The sequence below is a fragment of the Dendrobates tinctorius genome, unplaced genomic scaffold, assembly GCF_039654945.1.
Source record: "Dendrobates tinctorius isolate UK_male_01 unplaced genomic scaffold, ASM3965494v1 ptg000009l, whole genome shotgun sequence".
Lineage (NCBI taxonomy): Eukaryota > Metazoa > Chordata > Amphibia > Anura > Dendrobatidae > Dendrobates > Dendrobates tinctorius.
Genome location: NW_027361677.1, coordinates 5,047,917 through 5,071,473, shown reverse-complemented (window position 1 = coordinate 5,071,473; position 23,557 = coordinate 5,047,917). Strand labels below are relative to the sequence as shown.

The following is a 23,557-nucleotide window of genomic DNA, read 5'->3' as shown; positions in this document are numbered from 1 at the left end:
GGGCACCATATATTACTTCCTACAGTATAATGAGCACCATATATTACTTCCTACAGTATAATGGGCCCAATATATTACTTCATACAGGATAATGGGCACCATATATTACTTCATACAGTATAATTGGCACCATATATTACTGCATACAGTATAATGGGCACCATATATTACTGCCTACAGTATAATGGGCCCCATATATTACTTAATACAGTATTATGGGCACCATATATTACTCCATACAGTATAATGGGCACCATATATTACTTCATACAGTATAATGGGCACCATATATTACTTCCTACAGTATAATAGGCACCATATATTACTTCCTACAGTATAATGGGCACCATATATTACTTCACACAGTATAATGGGCACCATATATTACTTCATACAGCATAATGGGCCCCAAATATTACTTCATACAGTATAATTGGCACCATATATTACTTCAAACAGAATAATGGGCACCATATATTATTCATACAGTATAATGGGCCCCATATAATTCTTCTCCCCAAACCCCGCTGCTCTGGTCTCCGTGTATTCTGATCCTCCGCACTGCTTGGTACAGGGACATCATTAACTTTACGCATATAATTGTCCACTTGGACTGATAGTAATAGTGATTTGTTTGTACTCTGTTGCCTGGGGCTGGCCCACTTTATGGGGGTGCACAGGGCATATGATTATACACCAGTAAAAAGTATGAGAGGCTCAATATGACCAGTGCCACCTAGTTTCCTACCCCCCTCTTATTCTACTGGTACTGAGGAAAAGAAAGAACAGAGAGAAAAAAAAACGGAGAGAGAAAGAAAGAACAAAGAGAGAAAGAAAGAGGGGAAAGAAAGAAAGACGAGAGAGAAAGAAAGAAGGGAAAGAAAGAAAGAAAGAAAGAAGGAAAGAAAGAAACAGAGAGAGAAAGAAAGAACCAAGAGAGAGAAAAAAAAGAAAGATTAGAGAGATAAAGAAACAGAGAGAGAAAGATTCTATAAAGATACTATAGCAGACCGGCTCCCACTGTAGTGCCCACCTGAGCCTCCCGATGCAGGACATATCATGATCCGCTTACATGGCCAGCAACCCCGAGTCCAAGGCGATCCTGCTGTCCGCGCTGTTGGAGGAGGACACGGTGATGGATCTGAAACATTCCCTAAGTGCCTCCATGGTTCCGTCACAATCTCTTCCCGAAATTACCTAATTTCCTTTCAGCTTCTAGCGCATCACTTCCGGTAGAACGTCACGTGCGAATTTTAAAGTACTCTGCGGGGGGTCCGCCGTGTACTCCTGTGTCCGCGGGAAAAGTAAGCTCCCAGCCGGGGCAGTGGGACAGAATCTCTCTCAAAATCGGGACTGTCCCGCTGGGAGGTATGAATGCTCCCCACCATACACCTTGTACACGTATGGCTCTGCACACATCATAAACACACAGTTCCGCTTTTCATGCCTCGCACACACACAGCTCTGCTCTGTACACCTCGCACACACACAGCTCCTCTCAGTACACACATGGCTCCACTCCGTAAACCTTGTACACATGCGGCTCTGCTCCGTACACCTTGTACACACGTGGCCACGCTCTGTAAACCTTGTACACAAATGGCTCCACTCTGTAAACCTTGTACACATGCGGCTTTGCTCCATAAACCTTGTTCACTCGCAGTTCCGCTCCATACACCTCGCACACACGCGGCTCCGTACACCTCAGACCTGTGCGACTCTGCTCCGTACACCTCGCACACGCGCTGCTCAGCTCCGTACACATCTCTGCTCTGTACACGTGCGGCTCCGCTCCGTGCACCTCGTACACACGCGGCTCCGCTCCGTGCACCTCGTACACACGCGCGGCTCCGCTCCGTGCACCTCGTACACACGCGCGGCTCCGCTCCGTGCACCTCGTACACACGCGCGGCTCCGCTCCGTGCACCTCGTACACACCCGCTCCGTGCACCTCGTACACACGCGCGGCTCCGCTCCGTGCACCTCGAACACACGCGCGGCTCCGCTCCGTGCACCTCGTACACACGCGCGGCTCCGCTCCGTGCACCTCGTACACACGCACGGCTCCGCTCCGTACACCTCGTACACACGCACGGCTCCGCTCCGTACACCTCGTACACACGCACGGCTCCGCTCCGTACACCTCGTACACACGCACGGCTCCGCTCCGTACACCTCGTACACACGCGGTAAAAAAAGAGAAGAGCCAGCACTGCCAGTGGTCAGAACGCATAACATGAGGTGCATATGCACATATCTTACTGCATTCAAAATGAGACATTTAGCAAAATATTGATCAATATATTGAGCCACCCCGCCATGCCAAGGCAATCTCATATGGGGGGGTCCTACTCTACATTTTTATTTATTCACTGTGCCATTGCGGCCTCCTAAATGTTTTAAAAGCAAGACCATATCAAATACAATCCATACCTGAAGCAATGGCACAGTGATAAATACAAATGTAGAGTGGGACCCCCCATATGAGATTGCCTTGGCGTGGCGGGGTGGCTCAATATATTGATCAATATTTTGCTAAATGTCTCATTTTGAATGCAGTAAGATATGTGCATATGCACCTCATGTTATGCGTTCTGACCACTGGCAGTGCTGGCTTTTTTCTCTTTTTATCTCATACACACGCGGCTCTGCTCCTTACACCTTGCACACACACGGCTCCGCTCCGTACACCTAGTACACACGCGGCTCTGCTCCTTACACAAGGCCGGGCTGAGACCAAAAAGCAGCCCTGACAAAAAAAAAATTCACCAGCCCACATACAATGAATGTCCTCACCCAAATCGTAGAACACTGGCAGGTTGTGCCAACTTTTGCTTTAGCTCACACACACACGTATCACACAGCTCACACAAGCAGCTCACACACAGCTCACACGTATCACACACAGCTTACATATATCACACACAGCTCACACCGCTCACACGTATTGCACACACACACACACACACACACACACAGCTCACACACAGCTTACATATATCACACACAGCTCACACCGCTCACACGTATTGCACACACACACACATACACAGCTCACACACAGCTCACACATATCGCACACACAGCTCAAACGTATCACACACACACATGTATCACACAACACACACAGCTCACACACACAAGTAGCTCACTCACGATGACAGCAGTCCTGCATAAACCAAGGAATTATGCGCACAGGACCTGTGATGAGGTCACAGGAGGGGAGAAGTCATGGGTTACATGATCAGGTGGCACTGACACCTTCCCTCCTGTGACCGCATCAATTACAGCCTCTTGCACGACCGCAGCATCAGCGTGCAGAGGCTAAATTGTAGGTGCTGCGGATAGAGGAGCGCATAATGCCGCCCCCTGCTGCCTGCCGCTTGAGCAGCTGGTGCAAATCGCCTCATTATAGGTGCGGCCCTGATCAAGACTGAGCCAAGAAATATCTGAAGACAGATTTTTTTAAAAGGTTTCATATACTGATGAGACTAAAGCGACTCTTGATGGACCAGTTGGCAATGGTTGGATAAGTAACTGGTACAAACATCTATTCTGACACCAGCAAGGTGAAGGTGAGGAATAGCTATGGGTTGGGATTATTAATGATGAGCTTGATGGACCTTTTCAGGTGGCAGATGAACTTAAAATCAAGTCCCAAACCTATTACCAGGGTTTAGGAGACTCTTCCTTCATATAGTGATAGAGGAAAAGATCTGTATATTTCAAGAAAATTATGATTGTTCTGCAGGACAATGCTCCATCGCAGCATCAATGTCTCCACTGCTCGGCTGCCAGTAAAGGCCTTAGCGATGAAAGAATAATGACAAAACCCCTTCCTCACCGGACCTAAACCATTATGAGTAATTGTGGGCCCTTCTTAAATGGGAGATTTACGGTGAAGGAAAACAGACACATTTCTGTACAGTATAACACAAAAAATGAAATGGAACCTTCAATTCAAAAAAGGGGTCCAGTTCTGAGAAAAGATCCATGATAAAATTATAAGGAGAAAATTTAATGTAGGGAACGCTGTTTAGGAAATAAATATAAGTAGGAAAGTGGGAATTGAATATATAGGCTCAAATGCTGCTATGAATCTCCATTCCCAGATGCAGTCCAAATTTTATGGTTAAGTAGAAACACCCATTTAATTGTATACACACAGTAAACAGTATCATGGCACAAATGATGGAGAGAAATAAAATGGCTACTGGATCTTAATCAGTACATATATAAGTAAACATGAAAAGGAATAATAAGTTGTGATTTGACTGTACATACAGCTCTGGCAAAAATTAAGAGACCACTGCAAAATTTTCAGTTTGTCTGATTTTTCTCTTTATATTTTTGAGTAAAATGTAAATTGCTCTTTTATTCTATAAACTTCTGACATGTCTTCGAATTTCCAAGCGCTAAATTTTGTATTTTTAGAAAATGAGAAATGGTCAAAATAATAAAAAATGCAGTGCTTGCAGACCTCAAATAATGCTAAGACAACAAGTTCATAATTATTTAGAAACAACAATACTAATGTTTTAACTCAGGAAGAGTTCAGAAATCAATATTTTGTGGAATAACCTTGATTTTTAATCACAGCTTTCATGCGTCTTGGCTGCTTTCCACCAGTCTTCTACACTGCTTTTCGGTGACCTTATGCCACTATTGGTACAAAGATGTAAGCAGTTCTTCTTTGTTGGATGGCTTGTGACTATCCATCTTCCTCTTCATTACATTCCAGAGGTTTTCAATGGGGCTCAGGTCTGGAGATTGGGCTGGTAATGAAAGGGATTTGATGTGGTGGTCCTTCATCCACACATTGATTGACCTAGCTGGGTGGCATGGCGCATCATCCTGCTGGAAAAAACAGTCCTCAGAGTTGGGGAACAGTGTGTGAGCAGAAGGAATCAACTGTTTTTCCAGGATAACCTTGTATCCGGCTTGATTCATACGTCCTTTGCAAAGATTAACCTGCCCAATTCCAGCCTTGCTGAAGCATCCCGAGATTATCACTGATCCTCCACCAAATTTCACAGTGGGTGCAAGACACTCTGGTGTGGCTTGCACGCCTCTCCAGGTCTCCGTCTAACCATTAGACGACCAGGTGTTGGGCAAAGCTGAAAATTAGACTCATCAGAGAAGATTACCTTACTCCAGTCCTCTATGGTACAATCCTTATGGTCATTGGCAAACTTCAGCCTGGCTCTCCTTTGCTTCTCATTGATGAAAGGCTTTTTTCTAGCTTTACATGACTTGAGCCCTGCCTCTAGGAGCCTGTTATGAACTGATCTTGCCGTGGACTTCACCCCAGCTGCCATTTTCCATTCCTTTTGAAGGTCACTTGAGGTCATCCTGGGGTTGATGAGTGATATTTGAATAAGATGACAGTCATCCAGGTCAGTGGAGAGTCGTTTGCCGGTTTGTAGCTGTGTTGTCCCCAATGTCTGCTGCTTGACTTTGTTGTAATGGACTGCCGTCTTAGAAATTTTAAGGATGGAGGCAACATGACGCTCACTGTATCCCTCTGCTAGTAAAGCCAGAATTGAGCCCTTCTTTTCCTCATTCAAGACTTTTCTTTTCAACTCCTTTGGCATAGTTAAAAGTTACTTTTTCATTCCTATTACTTTGGGATATTACAAGCACTTGTTTTGCCATCCTTGCTTGTCCTATTGTAAGAGGATTGTGAACACCACAGCAGGGTTTTTTATACTTTCCTTCATTAAATAAGATTTGGTTCAGGTGATCACTTAATCATACACACAATAGGTAGAATGAGGTGTACTCTGGTAGGAATTCAACTGACACTGGAATGGAATGGATGTCAGACATGTAGAGAAGCTGATTTTTATAAAACTGTGTAGTGGTCTCTTAATTATTGCCAGAGTTGTGTGTGTGTGTATATACATTGCTCAAAAAAATAAAGGGAACACTAAAATATCACATCCTAGATATCTCTGAATGAAATATTACAGTTGCAAATTTTTTATTCATTGCATAGTGGAATGTGTTCAGAACAATAAAACATAATTATCAATGTAAATCAAAATGAATATCCCATGGAGGTCTGGATTTGGAATGATACTCAAAATCTAAGTGGAAAATCAAATTACAGGCTGATCCAACTTCAGTCGAAATGCTTTATGACAAGGAAAAGATGCTCAGTATTTTGTGTGGCCTCCACGTGCCTGTATGACCTCCCTACTGTACAACACCTGGGCATGCTCCTGATGAGGCGGCGGATGGTCTCCTGAGGGATCTCCTTCCAGACCTGGACTAAAGCATCTGTCAACTCCTGGACAGTCTGTGGTGCAACGTGACGTTGGTGGATGGAGCGAGACATGATGTCCCAGATGTGCTCAGTCGGATTCAGGTGTGGGGAACAGGCGGGCCAGTCCATAGCTTCAATGCCTTCAACTTGCAGGAACTGATGACACTCTTCAGCCACATGAGGTCTGGCATTGTCCTGCATTAGGAGGAACCCAGGGCCAACCGCACCAGCATATGGTCTTACAAGGGGTCTGAGGATCTCATCTCGGTACCTAATGGCACTAAGGCTACCTGTGGCGAGCACATGGAGAATTGCCACCCCACACCATTACTGACCCACTGCCAAACCGGTCATGCTGAAGGAGATTCTTCATGCCAGACAAAAAGAAGATCCTGATACTGGGCTCCCCCTGCAGTCTGTGTCAGAGGATGGTCTGTGTCGGCACAGCAATAAATTGTGTTATTTCTAGCTTTACAGAAGGACGATTAAACCATAGAAATTATTAGAATAATAGGCCTCAGTTACCACAACTGTCTACAAGGAAAACTGTTGCTCATAGCAACCAATCACAGCTCAGCTTTCAACTTTTAAACAGCTCTGGTGAAATGAAAGATGCTTAGTGATTGGTTGCTACGGGCAACACAGGCAGTGTAACCTGTTGTGGTCAAGAAGATGTGCCTATGAAATATATATATTAGATTAGATATTTATTATATGGGGCCATGCAGAGTGGGCGGGGCTATGTGGAGTACATGGCTTAATACACACACACATACATTATATATATATACCCACACACACACACACACATATATATATACACACACACTCATCTTCCCATCTGGTTTTCCTCCCCCTCTTCTTTGATTGACAGCTATGGGTTCACAGACATAGAATGGTGGAGATAGATGGAAAACAAGCAGGTGGGAAAGTATATATAAAGGATCGACTTTGCTATGAAAAACTGAGCGCCTGTGCTTGGTTTGAACAGTCACTCTGCTGACAGTCCCTTTTAACCCCTTCCTGACATGAGACGTACTATCCCGTCCATGGGACTCGGGCCCCTATGCCCATGGACGGGATAGTACGTCTACCGCGATCAGCGGCGCCCACGTGGTGAGCGCCGCTGATCGCGGCCGGGTGTCAGCTGATTATCACAGCTGACACCCGGCACAATGTGTCAGGGGTGGTCACGGACCGCCCCCGACACGTTAACCCCTTGCACACCGCGATCAAACATGATCGCGGTGTACCGGGAGTTAAAGGGAAGCATCGGCAGGGAGGGGGCTCCCTCCGTGCTTCCCTGAGCCCCCCACGGCAGCGCAATGTGCAGCGCTGCTGCCGGGGGCTCCTTTCCTGCAGGCCCCCGAATCCAAGATGGCGACGGGGGCCTTCGGGGGCCTGGAGGAAGCTGGCTTCCTCAGTGCCTGCAAAGCGCAGGCATGAGGAAGCCTTCTGCAGTGCCTGTGACAGATCGCTGATCTGTCACAGTGATCTGTGACTGTGACAGTGATGTCCCACCTGGGACTATTTAATAAAGTAAAAAAAAAAATAAAAAAAAGTTAAAATAAATTTAAAAAAATCGCCAAATAAATTAGAAAAAAAAAAAAATATTCCCCCAAATAAATCCATTTTTTAGAAATAAAAAAAAAAATAAATAAAAGTACACATATTAGGTATCGCCGCGTCCGTAACGACCCGCCCTATAAAACTGTCCCATTAGTTAAGCCCTTTAGCAAACCCCATAAAAAATAAAAAACGAAGCAAAAAATAATGATTTATTATCATACCGCCAAACAAAAACTGTAATAACGCGCGATCAAAAAGACGCATATAAATATCCATGGTACCGCTGAAAACGTCATCTTGTCCTGCAAAAAACGAGCCGCCACACAGCATCATCCGCAAAAAAATAAAAAAGTTATAGCTCGCAGAATAAAGCGATGCATAAATAATTATTTTTTATATAAAATAGTTTTCATTGCATAAAACCGACAAAACATAAAAAACGACCTAAATGAGGTATCGCTGTAACCGTACTGACCCGAAGAATAAAACCGCTTTATCAATTTGATCGCACGGTGTAAACGCACCCCCCCAAAAGAAATTCATGAAACGCTGGTTTTTGTTCATTCTGCGTCCCAAAAATCGGAATTAAAAGCGATCAAAAAATGTCACGTGCCCGAAAATGGTACCAATAAAAACGTCAACTCGTCCCGCAAAAAATAATACCTCACATGACTCGGTGGGTCAAAATACGGAAAAATTAGAGCTCTCAATATGTGGTGATGCAAAAACTATTTTTACAATAAAAAGCGCCTTTTAGCGTGTGACAGCCGCCAAACATAAAAACCGCCATAAATAGTAAATCAAACCCCCCGTTATCACCCCCTTAGTTAGGGAAAAATAATAAAATTAAAAAAATGTATTTATTTCCATTTTTCCATTAGGGTTAGGGCTAGGGTAGGGTTAGGGCTAGGGTTAGGGCTAGGGTTAGGGCTGAGATTAGGGTTAGGGGTGTGTTGGGGTTCGGGTTGGAGTTAGAATTGGGGGTTTCCACTGTTTGGGCACATCAGGGGCTCTCCAAATGCAACATGGCATCTGATCTCAATTCCAGCCAATTCTGAGTTGAAAGTCAAATGGTGCTCCTTCCCTTCCAAGCTCTGCCATGCGCCCAAACAGTGTTTTACCCCCACATGTAGGGTATCAGCCTACTCAGGTCAAATTGCAAAGCAATTTTTGGGGTCCAATTTCTCCTGTTACCCTTAGGAAAATAAAAAATTGGGGGCAAAAATATCATTTTTGTGGAAAAAAATGATTTTTTTTATTTTTACGCCCGAGCGTTATAAACTTCTGTGAAGCACTTGGGGGTTCAAAGTGCTCACCACACATCTAGATAAGTTCCGTGGGGGGCCTAGTGTCGAAAACGGGGTCACTTGTGGGGAGTTTCAATAGTTTAGGTAGATCAGGGGCTCTCCAAACGCACATGACACCCGCAGACCATTCCATCAAAGTCTGCATTCCAAAATGTCACTGCTTCCCTTCCGAACCCCGACATGTGTCCATACAGTAGTTTTCTCCCACATATGGGGTGTCAGCGTACTCATGACAAATTGGACAACAACTTTTGGGGTCCACTTTCTCCTGTTACCCTTGGGAAAATAAAAAAATTGGGGACTAATTGATCATGTTTGTGGAAAAAATACGATTTTTTTATTTTCATGCCCGGGCATTATAAACTTCTGTGAAGCACTGGGGGGTTCAAAGTGCTCACCACACATCTAGATAAGTTCCTTGGGGGGTCTAGTTTACAAAATGGTGTCATTTGTGGGGAGTTTCCACTGTTTAGGTACATCAGGGGTTTTCCAATCGCGACATGGTGTCCGATCTCAATTCCAGCCAAAAACGTCAAATGGCGCTGCTTCCCTTCCGAGCTCTGCCATGCGCCCAAATAGTGGTTTACCCCCACATGTGGGGTATCAGCGTACTCAGGACAAATTGCACAATAACTTTTAGGGTCCTGTTACCCTTGGAAAAATAAGAATTGAGGGTGAAAAGATCATGTTTGTGGAAAAAATGATTTTTTAATTGTACGGCTGTACGTTATAAACTTCTGTAAAGCCCTTGTGGGTTCAAAGTTCTCCCCACATATCTAGATAAGTTCCTTGGGGGGGTCTAGTTTCCAAAATGGGGTCACTTGTAGGGGGTTTCCACTGTTTATGTACATCAGGGGCTCTCCAAACGTGACATGGCGTCCGATCTGAATTCCAGCCAATTTTGCATTGAAAAAGTCAAACGGCACTCCTTCCATTCTGAGCTCTGCCATGCGCCAAAACAGTCGTTCCCCCCCACATATCAGGTATCAGCGTACTCAGGACAAATTGCACAATAACTTTTGCAGTCCAATTTCTCCTGTTACCCTTGGTAAAATAAAAAAAATTGAACCTGAAGTATTTTTTTTGTGAAAAAAAGTTAGATGTTCATTTTTTTTTTAAATATTCAAAAAAATTCCTGTGACGCAGCTAAAGGGTTAATAAACTTCTTGAATGTGGTTTTGAGCACCTTAAGGGGTGCAGTTTTTAGAATGTTGTCACTTTTGGGTATTTTCTATCATATAGACCCCTCAAAGTGACCTCAAATGTGATGTGGTCCTAAAAATAAAATGGTGTTGTAAAAATGAGAAATCGCTGGTCAACTTTTAACCCTTATAACTTCTTAAGAAAAAAAAATTTTGGTTCCAAAATTGTGCTGCTGTAAAGTAAACATGTGGGAAATGTTAGTTATCAAGTTTTTTGTGTGCTGTATCTCTGTGATTTAAGGGCATAAAAATTCAAAGTTAGAAAATTGCGAAATTTTCAAAATTTTGGCCAAATTTCCGTTTTTCTCACAAATAAACGCAAGTTATTTGAATGAAATTTTACCACTAACATGAAGTACAATATGTCACGAGAAAACAATGTCAGAATCACCGGGATCCATGGAAGCGTTCCAGAGTTATGACCTCATAAAGGTACAGTGGTCAGAATTGTAAAAATTGGCCCGGTCATGAACGTGCAAACCACCCTTGGGGGTGAAGGGGTTAAGGAGGGTTTGTCCAGTAGTGGATAATCCCTTTAATGATGCACACTTTTTATTTTTCTTTAACAACTAAACGCTGTATCATTGCTGGTCCAGGAGGTATGGGGTTTTTTTTTGTGTTGAAAAGCATTACTGTTCAGAAGGTCTGATCCAATAGTGAACAAATCCTCCTAAACGGGTATTGGTAGGCAGAAGTGAGAACTTCTAGATTGGTGGACTTCTGTCTGCTGAGGGCTTCATCTATGCCAGAATGGGGTACTTTTAGTCCTTTTTAGAATGGAGCTGCAGTCAATCGCACTATTGCGCCATTCATTTGCTATTGGACCGACAATCCCTTAGGGTACCGTTACACCTAGCGACTCACCAGCGATCCCGACCAGCGATATGACGCGGTCAGGATCGCTGGTGAATCGCTAAGTGGTCGCTAGTGAGCTGCCACTCAGGCAGATCTCACCAGCGACATCGCTGGGGACGGGGGTCGCTACTTACCTGTCAGACGCGGCGATCCTGCGTCCTCCCTCCCGGCTCCACGCGTCGCTCATCAGCACCACAGGAAGCGCCGCAGGAAGTGGACGACGAGGAATGATCCAGGAGCTTCTCGCGCGATCAGCGATAACCAGCGGGGGAGCCGGTCGGAGGTGAGTATCACATGCAGCGATATCGCTAGTAATATCGCTATAAAGTCACAAAATCGGTGACTTTGCAGCGATATTGCTAGCGATATCGCAGTGTGTAACGGGGGCTTTAGACAAGGAATGGTGCAACAGTAAAGCTCTTGCACTATTGCTCCACTCCAAGGAAAATAAAAGCCTCTTGTGTCGGTAGTTGGTTGGGGCTTGACTGCTATCGCCTATCCTTTGACTTGGTAATAATGGCTTCCTACCAGAATACCTCTGCTAAGGGCGCAGTCAGACGGCTGTATAAATCGAACAGAGATCAGATCGCAATTCTTGGACTGTCTGTGGGCACTCCTGACCCGAGCATAGATATATATGAAGCTGTCAGCTGGCCAGTCTGTGCATTGTGATTTGATCTCTGTCCGATTTATATGGCCGTCTGACTCCATCCTTGGAAGAAGAAACTATACAAACACACTCCAACTTAAAGAATTGTTCACGTTGAATTTTTGGAACAGAAAAAGTGAGCAAGTGGAGAGTTTCTGCACCAAATAACATAGTGTGAACACATCTTTGGAGTTCAGATTTGTGGCTCACAGGGGTGTACAGAAATGAAACAACTGTCAGTCATAAATATTCTTCATATTTTATTAAACACCTTAAATACAACGATATACAACAAGGAGTCGCTGGATGTACAGTACGATATGTAGACACTCCCGCATGGCTTACAGTAAAATTCCTTAAGTACAGAATGTATGAGACCCCCATGTGTCAGACCACCAAGTGCTCAGGTACAGCAGACTTTTGTTAAAGAGTTTTGAGATTATTGGGAAAAAGTCTGTTTTGACCTACAAACCGTACCACTCCTGTCCACGGGGCTTTCTGTTGTTTTGCAGCTCGCTCCCATTACTTGAGACAAGTGTGGCACTGTTAAAAAGCAGGGGTCGTTTGGGCAAATTCCAGGGACATAAGTGAAAAAACTCGCTTCTGTCCCACAAATATTTGCAGATTTTTCCCTGTGGATGGTCTTATGACTTTTGCCCAGTAACATCACAAACGTCTATGTATGGTTGACCTATAGGGTCATGTCAGTTTTCCATCCACTGGAATCGGAGCTATGGTAATGGCTGACCTGCGCCGTTTCCACACTCCCCAAAAGTGAATGAGTTCTGGAATTGGCATAGGACTGCGAGCGGTGGTTTCCATAAAGTTACACCTGGGATGGGACTAGCCATTTAATCACACATTGGTGGGATTTTACTGTACATTCGATGCAAACCATAACTACATTTGGACATATGTACAACGAAGCGTATCATTTCCAAAAGACAAAATGTAAAAAAAGCAGACACGCATTTATAAGAAAAAGTTTAAAATTTTGCCCCTTTTAAAACAGGTTTTCCCACAACGGACTTTTCTTAACTATCCACAGTCCAGGAGAGAATGGTCTTATACCCGGTGGTCCCGTTGATCATGAGAACAGGCGACACTTTTGCCCATTCTTCCAAACTTCAATCCAGAATAAATGAAGTGGTTTACAAACGGTTCCTCCATTCATTGTGTATGGGACTCTACTACCTCCATCAGTCCCATGGACACGGCATGGGGTGGAAGCAGTGCCACGCTATTGAAGCCTGGCCAACGTGTGGAAGAATGGAGGACCGTGACAACCATTTTCAGGATAGGCGACAAATGTCCTCCCTATTTAAGGACTGTTGTTGGCTCCTAGTAAATCTTTGGAGAAAACCGTTGAAAAGGCGACAAGATAAATACAACTGACCATATGGTGGATTGTCTCTATGATGAAGATGATACTGAAGAGTTGAATAATGGCGTCACCACTAAGCCACAGCTCAGATCCAGGCCTCTTCCTTCTTTTTCCTTAATCGGGAGACAGAAAATGCTGTTGGTGGCTGCGAGTTCCAATGTTTCCATTACACAAGCCCTAACCGCAGAACTTTCCATGCTAAAAGCTTATGTAATGTGCAGAAAATACTCAAATCATAATGTGCAATGAGTTTTCAGAGAACACAGTTTAAAGATTGGGGAAATATGAGTCTAATGCAGCTCCTCCCTGCACCGAGTGATTGACAAGTCTTGCCCATGTGTGTACATAAAGATACACCTGTCAATCACTGAGCGCAGATTAATCTCGTCTCTGTTTATGGTCCCTGGACAGGGAGAGTCATGAAGAGGTAGCGTGTGAGATTGGACCCTCCTGATACATTAACGGGCATGGAGTGGCGTGCACCGCATCGCAAATCTTACTGCAGTCTCTAGTAGAGTCAAGGTTTGTGGCGTACGAATGCCACTGCTCGTCATAAATTTGACGAGCCGGGATCGCAATGCCCCTGTCCTGCCCACTTTGTCAGAGCTAGGGCAAGAATGGTGTGATTTCTCAATGCCTCGCCAAAAATTGCAAATTTTCAAAACTTTTTTTTTTGCCAGAAGTCTTGTGGAAAAAAAAAAAAAAAAAAGAGATGAATCTCCCTGCCCTGTACTTTCTCTGAAACGGCAGAGCATTTCAGAGTAAAACATACAGGGCTGCAAAAAATGCAGGGCTGAAGTTTGCAGATACGAAAGAGGGGCTATCTGACAGTAAAGAAAAAAAACAAAACAAAAGAAACAACAAAAACACCCTCCAGCACCTCAATCAAAAGCAGATTGCACCATTTCTGTAAGCAATGTGCTCCATTTTGAAGTTAGAGGACCACTGCAGCCTGTGATTGCCTGTAGCGGTCACAGGACTAATTATCAGATGTTTCTCGAAGGGCCTGTGCTGGAAGGCTAATGTACCTGTTAATTATTTTTAAAACCATCCATGCTTAAAAAAAAAATAGGTAAAAAATTATTAAATATCAGACTAACCCTTTAAATACCAGAACACAATTGTGATACTTACAGCTTTGTAGTCGAGGAACATTTCTTTAAAAGCCAGGAAATCTGTGAAAGTCAGCAATATGTCAAATATGTCTCCGGCCATTTCCTGACGATGCGATCTGCCATGGAAGCATTAAAATCAGAAATAATCAAAAATCCACTCCCCATTTCATAAGTAGCTCACGATTGGCTAAACTCTTCCTCCCCCATGCTTTACACTGCAGTTTTAGCTGATAAATTAGTCCAAAAAAACAAAAAAAAAAAGATACACAAGTGGCCTTACATACCACTGCTTGTGTCCGGGAATTAATAAAGGAATGAATGGCAAACTCTTTCTGTGCCACATTTTCTCTGAAGGTTTTTCCATTGACCAGAAAAAGGACAAGCCATACAGTTCCCGCATTTATGGCAGCCTCTAAGATCAGAATATAACTAAGTGTGTGGTTTTGGTGCACAGAAATGACTGCACCAATTTGTTGCCCCTTCTGGAATGTGAGTCTGTTGGCCCAATCTTTATTTGTCCATTTCAAAAATATTCCAATGTTTTTCCATAATGTTTCCGACCTTCTGGGCTCTATTACTAAAAGTTGTGACGTTAGTTTCCTTTGGTTGAGTTAACAGAGTTTAACAACTCGGTCCTGTCCTTCAACCTACTCTCTCGAAAGGCTTTGTTAAGAATTTATTTGGGGTAGCTCCTTTCAAGGAAAAAAGGGTTCTCAAGTCATCAGCCAGTCTTTTAAACACATGGTCATTAGAGCAGTTCCTGTGAATTTGCAGGTACTGGCCTTTGGGGATTCCTCTCCTCAGTGGTTCTGGGTGGTTAGTTTCCCATCTGAGAAGGGAATTAGTGGCTGTAGGCTTCACGTAAGTATGGGCCTCTAGAAGCCCCCTCCTCTGTTTTTTTATCATTATATCCAAGAATGGTAGGCATGTGGGGATAAATTCAAAAGTGAAACATAAACCTATATGGTTATCAAGTTTCTTCACAAAACTGATAAGTTCATCAGAGGTGTCCTTCCAAATTTAAACATATCATCTATATACCGTGCCCTCATGTCTACCCATTCCATGTAGGAATCCATATCTTCTCTAAAGATCTTGGTTTCCTCCCACCAGCCAAGGAGTAAATTTGCTTAGGTTGGCGCACAAGGAAGCCCCATTGCAGTGCTCCTGAGCTGGGGGTAGAATTTATCATCAAAAACAAAGTAATTCTTCGTGAGGCAAAATTCTAATGCCAGGAGTAGAAAATCATTATGAATCTAAAGGTGCGATACTCTCAGACAAAAAAAATACCCCACTGCTTCTAACTCCTTCTTGTGAAGGACTGAAGATTACAGAGCCTCTACACCTATGATCGCCTGCATTGGTCCTGGATTAACCAAAATGCCTTTTAACTTCAACAATAAATCTATTGTATCCCTTGTGTAAGAGCTTAGGGACAAGACAAAAGGTCTAAGTACCTGATCCAAGTATATGCCAAGGGTCCGGCAAAGGCCATCCACTCCCGACACTATGGGTCGGCCCTTGAAGAGCTTGGGTAAGGTGTAAAAGTAGCCAGAAGGGTATTTTTTGTCTATAACCATTTTGATCAGACCCTCATCAAGTAGCATTTTAAGTTCATGCTGGAGTTGGTACCTACAGAAGGGGCAAGTCTCTAAGAGACAGGTTGGTGCACAGTCATTTCTGTGCATCAAAACCATCCACTTGACTACACTCTGATCTTAGCGGCTGCCATAAACGTGGGAACTGTATGGCTTGTCCTTTTCTGGTCAATGGAAAAACCTTCAGAGGAAATGTGATACAGAAGGTATTTGCTATTCATTAATTGCCGGACACAAGAAGTGGAATATAAGGCCACTTGTGTATGTGATCTTGAATAGCTAAGACCCGCAGAGATTTGATGCGTAGAATAGGAGACTATCTGGGAGATGTAGAACAGTGACACCCCATTGGCCAGACATGTGAACGTGGTACATGGGGCGACAACACGGTCTTAAAATTTATGGGCATTGACAAGATAGTAAGTCACCTGTGAGACTGGGATCAAATGATCCTACAGAGAGAAACCAGGTGGATATTCCGCCCCGATACGTCACCACGAGGGCTGAAAGAACAACTTGGCTTCATGTCATTTTTGTCATTTACAATGTACATCATCAGTAAGTGTGAATCTCTCCCTATTATCTCAGTAATGTACACTCAACAATATTATTGGTTGTGAAATTGTATCTCGGTTTCTGATATAAAATCTACACGATATGTGGATTTACGATAATGAGGGAAATATATGTGGAGTCCTAATCTAATAGAAAACGGCCTTAACACCTAATATTTGCATCGATCTCTTATGGGTAAAGTGAGCAACATTCCTTTTTTCCTACGATGGCTTTTCATTGGAATAGTATTTATGTAACGTGACCTTTTCTTTCTCTGCATGACATATTCCATCCTATACCTATTTAGGACTCCATAGTAGGACACATTATAAACGATATGCCTCGGCACATCATTCAATAGTGTGCGGATTTCTAGGTTGATACTATTACTACTAAAATTGAGTTTGTTCCCAAAGAACTCTTATCTGATCTTTTTGGGGTAATCCATGCCTGTGACTTTAGCTTGCATACTAGGCGTCATCCCTCAAGATTTAGGAGGCGACCATTGAGAAATAAGGATTCCTAGATGAGTCATTCATAGCAGTGAGGGGTGGCTGGAGTCAGGTAAGGCTGACGTGTCATCGGTTGCTCAGGCCGGACGTGATGGACCACGGCAGCGCCTCCCTCACTGTGCGCTCCACCAGACCAGATGTCGCGTTCCTCTGCATTCCATCGGGACCCAGGAGCGAATCGCACAGGTAAAATACAGTAAAATGGAAGTGACAGCTGATGGGCGTGCAATCAAATGGTTTCTGTCAGGTGGATTGTGATTGGGTGGACAATTCCCAATACATCGATTATATAAACCTTATTTACCCCGCCGCTATGTCAGTGCAGCGTATGCATCCAGTACCTTGTCATTACACAAGTCCTATGTAGACAGCGCCAGCTGCAGCACGTGAATACTGATCTATAAGACTCCCAAGTCACACATACAGTTTACGTGTCATCTACAAGAGGACTTACTGTAGTGAAGCGATGAATGTGCTCATGTTAAATGTTGGAATCCGCTCCATTAACTGTTCTTCTATGAATTTCTCCACTAAACTGATCTAAAACAAAATAATCAGACATGCATACAATAAACGTAATCCCTTAATTGGTTATTGTACTTTCAAACTACTAGTGGGCCAAGAAGTAAATAAAAAAAAATAAGTTCCGTCACCTATCGTGCTGGCAGATTGCTCAAAAGGAGGAACCACTCACTCAAAATTAGATAACGTATTTGTTTAGCAGGACTGGTCAGAGATTCACAGCTTCTGCCTTACTGAATGCTTCCACCTTTTCACAGAACTTTCCTTCCATAAATATGTTTAACTTAAGGCTGGAGGTAAATAAACGGCACTTAAACGAAATCTGTCAGCAGTTCTTTTTTCTATTTAATCTGAGAGCAGCATGATGTAGGTGATTTACTAATTTACTTACATATTCATTAAATATTGGAGTGTATGTAAGTTTATTTTCTTCGGTATCTTCGAATTCTTGGTAATACTTTTCCATGAAGTTTCTCTGTAGCACTTGGAACTCCTCATCTGGAAAAGAAAAAAGAAAAATACAAAATGAGGGTCATATAGAACACACTTTTGACATTGTAGGTTACTTTTGTATCAGGGGTGTAGCTGGGAGGAGGGCTGGCGGGCACTGGGATATAGAGTGGTACAGATTGAGGGTCCTACCTTCTAGCGGCCCTCCACCACGAGTCTCAAAATATATCCACCCTACCTGCCTCTCCTGCTCAAATCTGCGTTCCTTTATGCAGAGACTGGCAAATTTTACCCTGGAGGGCAATCTTACAACAATAGCCAATGGACTGCGGAGGGGCCCATCCTTAAAGGGATTTTCCACTTTTATTGAAGTGGACCCCAAAAGTTTCCTGTAATGTAAAATACCAACATCAGACAGTGCCCACTCTCCCCTGCTCCAATGCTGGATCTCTGTCGATGCAGCAGTGGTCTCATGTTGAAAGCTTGCATCACCACTGCAGCCAATGAGCTCAACATAAGCCGCTGAGTTCAGTGATTGCCTGCAGCGGTGATGCAAGCAGTTGATGTGATATCACTGCAACAGCGGCAAAGAGCGTGTACAATCTGATTCTGTCACTTTACATTACAGGACATGTTTGAGGTTCTCTCCCGTTTCAAAGATAGCCGCTAAAGTGACATGAGGAGTGCAGGGGCGAGAGTGACCCACAGCGGAGGACAGACAGAGAAGGTGCGGTTTAGCCTTACCCCTGCATTCCCCACGCTAAGGAGATGCCATATTGGAAGCAGGAGGAAAGGAACTCCAATCTGAGCAAAGGGAGGACACCGGGTAAGGGAAATATATAGGAACTTGCTAAGATAAATTCGGTCCCCTCCTGGCAATAAATAAGCCAAAAGGTATCACTTTTCCATCCCCCAAATCTAAGCCTGCAAGCAGTTATGTAGATGAAGCACGGTGGGGCAGTTGTGGATCAAATTTACCCATTATGATGTCTTCCAAGTGTCCGACCACACAGTCAAATTCTGCATCCTTGGGGGATGAACTGCAATGCAAAAAAAAGGATTATACAGCTATTTTGACTTGGATCTTCATCGTAAGCACACCAGCCTCCTCAGGTCTAGGATATATTGCATAATGAAAGTTGGCGACAGATCGGTATGGCAGAGCGCGTGATCGTTCAGTCGGCACCATTATAGTCTATGGCTCCCGCAGGCGCATACAAGCCTCAACGGGACCCACGAACATGTAACTAAATGCAATGTGAAATCACCTTAATACATTTGGGAGCAATTCTCCAATATGGGAGAGATTCACTAATAATATGTGTGATATGAACAACGCTTACAGGGGGTTGTCCACTGCATCTCAATCCGTATGTTTCCCCCTTTTAAAATTACACCTCTACTCATGTCTGGTGCCGGCAATGTTCCAGCGGTGGTGACAGTGTCTCTCCCAAAGTGATGTCACCGTGCGGCCAATCACTCTCCCCGTCTTCAGACACATCACATACATCCAGCAGCAGCAGCAGCAGCTCTCATTTCCTCCAGATGTCAGTGAATGGTCTGATTGTTGGGAGAGACAGCGCTGACACCAGAGGGGGATATAGGTGATGTCCGAGTAGCTGAGACCTCCCACATATTGTGATCATTACAGAACATCACACTGTGCCCCCATGTGGTCTTACATTGATAGGGTAAAATTCTCTTCTTCTAGGTCCTCCATGTTACATGGACCCAACCTGCGAAAAGGAAAAGAAGAAATGTAACATATAAACCTATGAGCAGGTGATATCCAAAACTATGCTGATGACTAAAGGAGACCCAGGCCCCAGTAACAGCTGTCAAGGACGACATTTATTTTACAATTACATTCCAGATTCTATTTTTTTTTTTTATTTAAGTGGTGAAAAAAAAAGTATTTTAAATATATTTATATCTATCTATATATAAATCTGAGTGTGTGTGTCATGCCACACCCACTCCACATTGCCCCGCACACTAGTGGGTGGAGAGCGGGGTTGCAGAGGCAAAGTGCTGGACGCAGGTGGAGAGCGGGGCTGCGGAGGGATAGAGCTGGACAGCGCACGGAGAGCGGGGCTGCGGAGGGATAGAGCTGGACAGCGCACGGAGAGCGGGGAGCTGCGGAGGGAGAGAGCGCGGGAAGCAGCGGAGGGAGAGAGCGCGGCGAGCTGCGGAGGGAGAGAGCGCAGGGAGCTGCGGAGGGAGAGAGCGCAGGGAGCTGCGGAGGGAGAGAGCGCAGGGAGCTGCGGAGGGAGACAGCGCAGGGAGCTGCGGAGGGAGACAGCGCGAGGAGCTGCGGAGGGAGACAGCGCGAGGAGCTGCGGAGGGAGACAGCGCGAGGAGCTGCGGAGGGAGACAGCGCGAGGAGCTGCGGAGGGAGACAGCGCGAGGAGCTGCGGAGGGAGACAGCGCGAGGAGCTGCGGAGGGAGACAGCGCGAGGAGCTGCGGAGGGAGACAGCGCGAGGAGCTGCGGAGGGAGACAGCGCGAGGAGCTGCGGAGGGAGACAGCGCGAGGAGCTGCGGAGGGAGACAGCGCGAGGAGCTGCGGAGGGAGACAGCGCGAGGAGCTGCGGAGGGAGAGAGCGGGACGGCAGTTAGTTACTATGCCCGGGCAACACTGGGCTCTTCAGTTTGGGTTCGTGTCGTTATTTTGCGAGATTGCTAACATTTTTCTGTTTCTCTTGATGTCGTTCTGTGGGTAGAATTATTAATTTTCAATTCTGATAGAGAACAGCTGATAATTAATCATCAAGAATATGGAAATAGTCCAAAATAAAGTTACAATGAGGCACAATCTGCGTTCTGAGATACCTATAGCAGAAATGGAGCCGGATCTGCTGCCACTTGCCTGATATTGCTATGCCACGTGAGCGCTGCAGCCAACCAGCAGCCACCCTTCCCTCAGACGTACGAGTAGTGGACAACCCCTTTAAATGTGAACTGTAATTTTGAGCCAGAGACAAATCCTCCGGAGTATCTGCATGTCTCACTTAGCGATGCTGGGGCAGGTTTAGATGTGGATTCGTCATGATAATGCAGATCTAGCAGCGAATCCACATCCGATCCACACTGCTCCCACAGCGAACTGTCAGACCGGACCGTACACGGACAGCGATTCGCAGAGGTCTGAATTTGGCCTTATCCGTTGAAACCAATCACGATGCAGCTTTTCATTTTTAAGAAATAAGAGCTGAGTTGTGATTGGCTATGAAAGTGTAACAATAATAAAAGCTGCACTGTGATTGGCTGTGAGGGTGTAAAATAAAAGCAGCGCTGGGATTGGTTGTGAGGGTACAACAATAAAAGCTGCTCTGTGATTGGCTATTAGGGTGTAACAATAATAAAAGCTGCACTGATTGGTTGCTATGGCAACAAAGACAATTTTCAACTTCCACTTCTTTTCAACAAATGTTGCTAAAAGTGAATAATGACGTCATATCATCACAAAAGCTCGGCACGAACACCACGCATAGAGGGATAACAGCACTTCGGTAAATGTCCCTCCGTCTCCCTTGTGTCCATGCTGCTCGTGAGGAGCTTAGTCTCAGCCCAGTACACACCGTCACATTTCCTGCACACAAACCAGAGGATGCAATAGTAATAAAGAGGATACATACGTGTTGTCACCACACTCGGCGGAATACAAATAAAGCTTTTCTTGTTGCCTACAGGACGACTTTCAGTTCCGGGATGTGCCACATTTACGCTTGACCAATGACGTTTGCTCATCGTCTCCCGCTGACCAATAGGAACGGCTGATGAATAGACGCTCAGAGCGCAGCAACCAATCAGCGCAGAGGAGCCGCCGTTACCCGTCTCCACGGCAACGGAGTGTGGTTGGCCTGCGCGTCACGTGCCCTGGAAGGGATTCTACAGCCAGTTGTATTGGATGGAAATGAGACTGGGGCACAAATCAATAAAGTTTCATACAATTTGTATTGTGAAACGAAATAAACCCAAACCTGGTCACCATGGTTACATGTAAATAGTGACAAATGCAATATTCTGTGCAGAAGTAACATTATATAGGATTACTATCATTATAGATAACATATACATCCATACACACAGAGTCCTGTGGTTTAGGCTTGGGGGTAAGGCAGCGGCCTAACATTGTTACATTAACAAACTGTAATAAAAAACAATAGCAAGAATATATATCTATGAAATGTTATGTCTGGTTTCAGTCCTCTCCCCACACCGTGCCCCCCACACATTATGCCCCTCACAATGCCCTCCATACATTATGATTTGCCTCACAGTGCCCTCCATACATTATCATGCCCCTCACAGTGCCCTCCATACATTATGATTTGCCTCACAGTGCCCTCCATACATTATGATTTGCCTCACAGTGCCCTCCATACATTATGATGCCCCTCACAGTGCCCTCCATACATTATCATGCCCCTCACAGTGCCCTCCATACATTATCATGCCCCTCACAGTGCCCTCCATACATTATCATGCCCCTCACAGTGCCCTCCATACATTATGATTTGCCTCACAGTGCCCTCCATACATTATCATGCCCCTCACAGTGCCCTCCATACATTATGATGCCCCTCACAGTGCCCTCCATACATTATGATTTGCCTCACAGTGCCCTCCATACATTATCATGCCCCTCACAGTGCCCTCCATACATTATGATGCCCCTCACAGTGCCCTCCATACATTATCATGCCCCTCACAGTGCCCTCCATACATTATCATGCCCCTCACAGTGCCCTCCATACATTATGATTTGCCTCACAGTGCCCTCCATACATTATCATGCCCCTCACAGTGCCCTCCATACATTATGATGCCCCTCACAGTGCCCTCCATACATTATCATGCCCTTCACAGTGCCCTCCATACATTATGATTTGCCTCACAGTGCCCTCCATACATCATGCCCCTCACAGTGCCCTCCATACATTATGATGCCCCTCACAGTTCCCTCCATACATTATGATGTGCCTCACAGTGCCCTCCATACATTATCATGCCCCTCACAGTGCCCTCCATACATTATGATGCCCCTCACAGTGCCCTCCATACATTATGATGTCCCTCACAGTGCCCTCCATACATCATGCCCCTCACAGTGCCCTCCATACATTATCATGCCCCTCACAGTTCCCTCCATACATTATGATGTGCCTCACAGTGCCCTCCATACATTATCATGCCCCTCACAGTGCCCTCCATACATTATGATGCCCCTCACAGTGCCCTCCATACATTATGATGTCCCTCACAGTGCCCTCCATACATCATGCCCCTCACAGTGCCCTCCATACATTATGATGCCCCTCACAGCTCCCTCCACATTATGATGCCCCTCACAGTGCCCTTCATACAATATGATTTGCCTCACAGTGCTCTTGGGTTGCCCTCGCACATCCAGGGCAGCGGGGTACTCGGTACCGGGCCGGTGTCAAGGCGGGAATGTGTCACAGCAGCGGTGACCCGGTCCGTGGCCCTGGGTGCCCAATATCAATGGCGGTGATGTTAATGGTGTTAAAGTTTATATGAATAGTTCGTGACGCCACCCGTGGTGTTTG

General features: G+C 44.9%; 1 protein-coding gene across 2 annotated transcripts; it reads right to left on the bottom strand.

Moving 5' to 3' along the window:
• Positions 1-12,097: 12,097 nt before the first annotated feature.
• ARL2BP (ARF like GTPase 2 binding protein) lies at positions 12,098-21,755 on the bottom strand. Of its 2 annotated transcripts, none has more exons than XM_073582257.1 (7): positions 21,623-21,755; positions 19,669-19,722; positions 18,965-19,026; positions 17,928-18,034; positions 17,469-17,554; positions 14,369-14,465; positions 12,098-13,347 (listed from the first exon to the last, which is right to left on the bottom strand). In XM_073582257.1, exons 2-7 carry the CDS (start codon positions 19,704-19,706, stop codon positions 13,264-13,266), a joined length of 474 nt encoding a protein of 157 aa, XP_073438358.1. In that variant the 5' UTR covers positions 19,707-19,722; positions 21,623-21,755; the 3' UTR covers positions 12,098-13,263. The 2 variants fall into 2 exon arrangements, with proteins under 2 accessions (XP_073438358.1, XP_073438364.1); XM_073582263.1 differs by lacking the exon at positions 21,623-21,755 and adding an exon at positions 21,566-21,613.
• Positions 21,756-23,557: the final 1,802 nt, after the last annotated feature.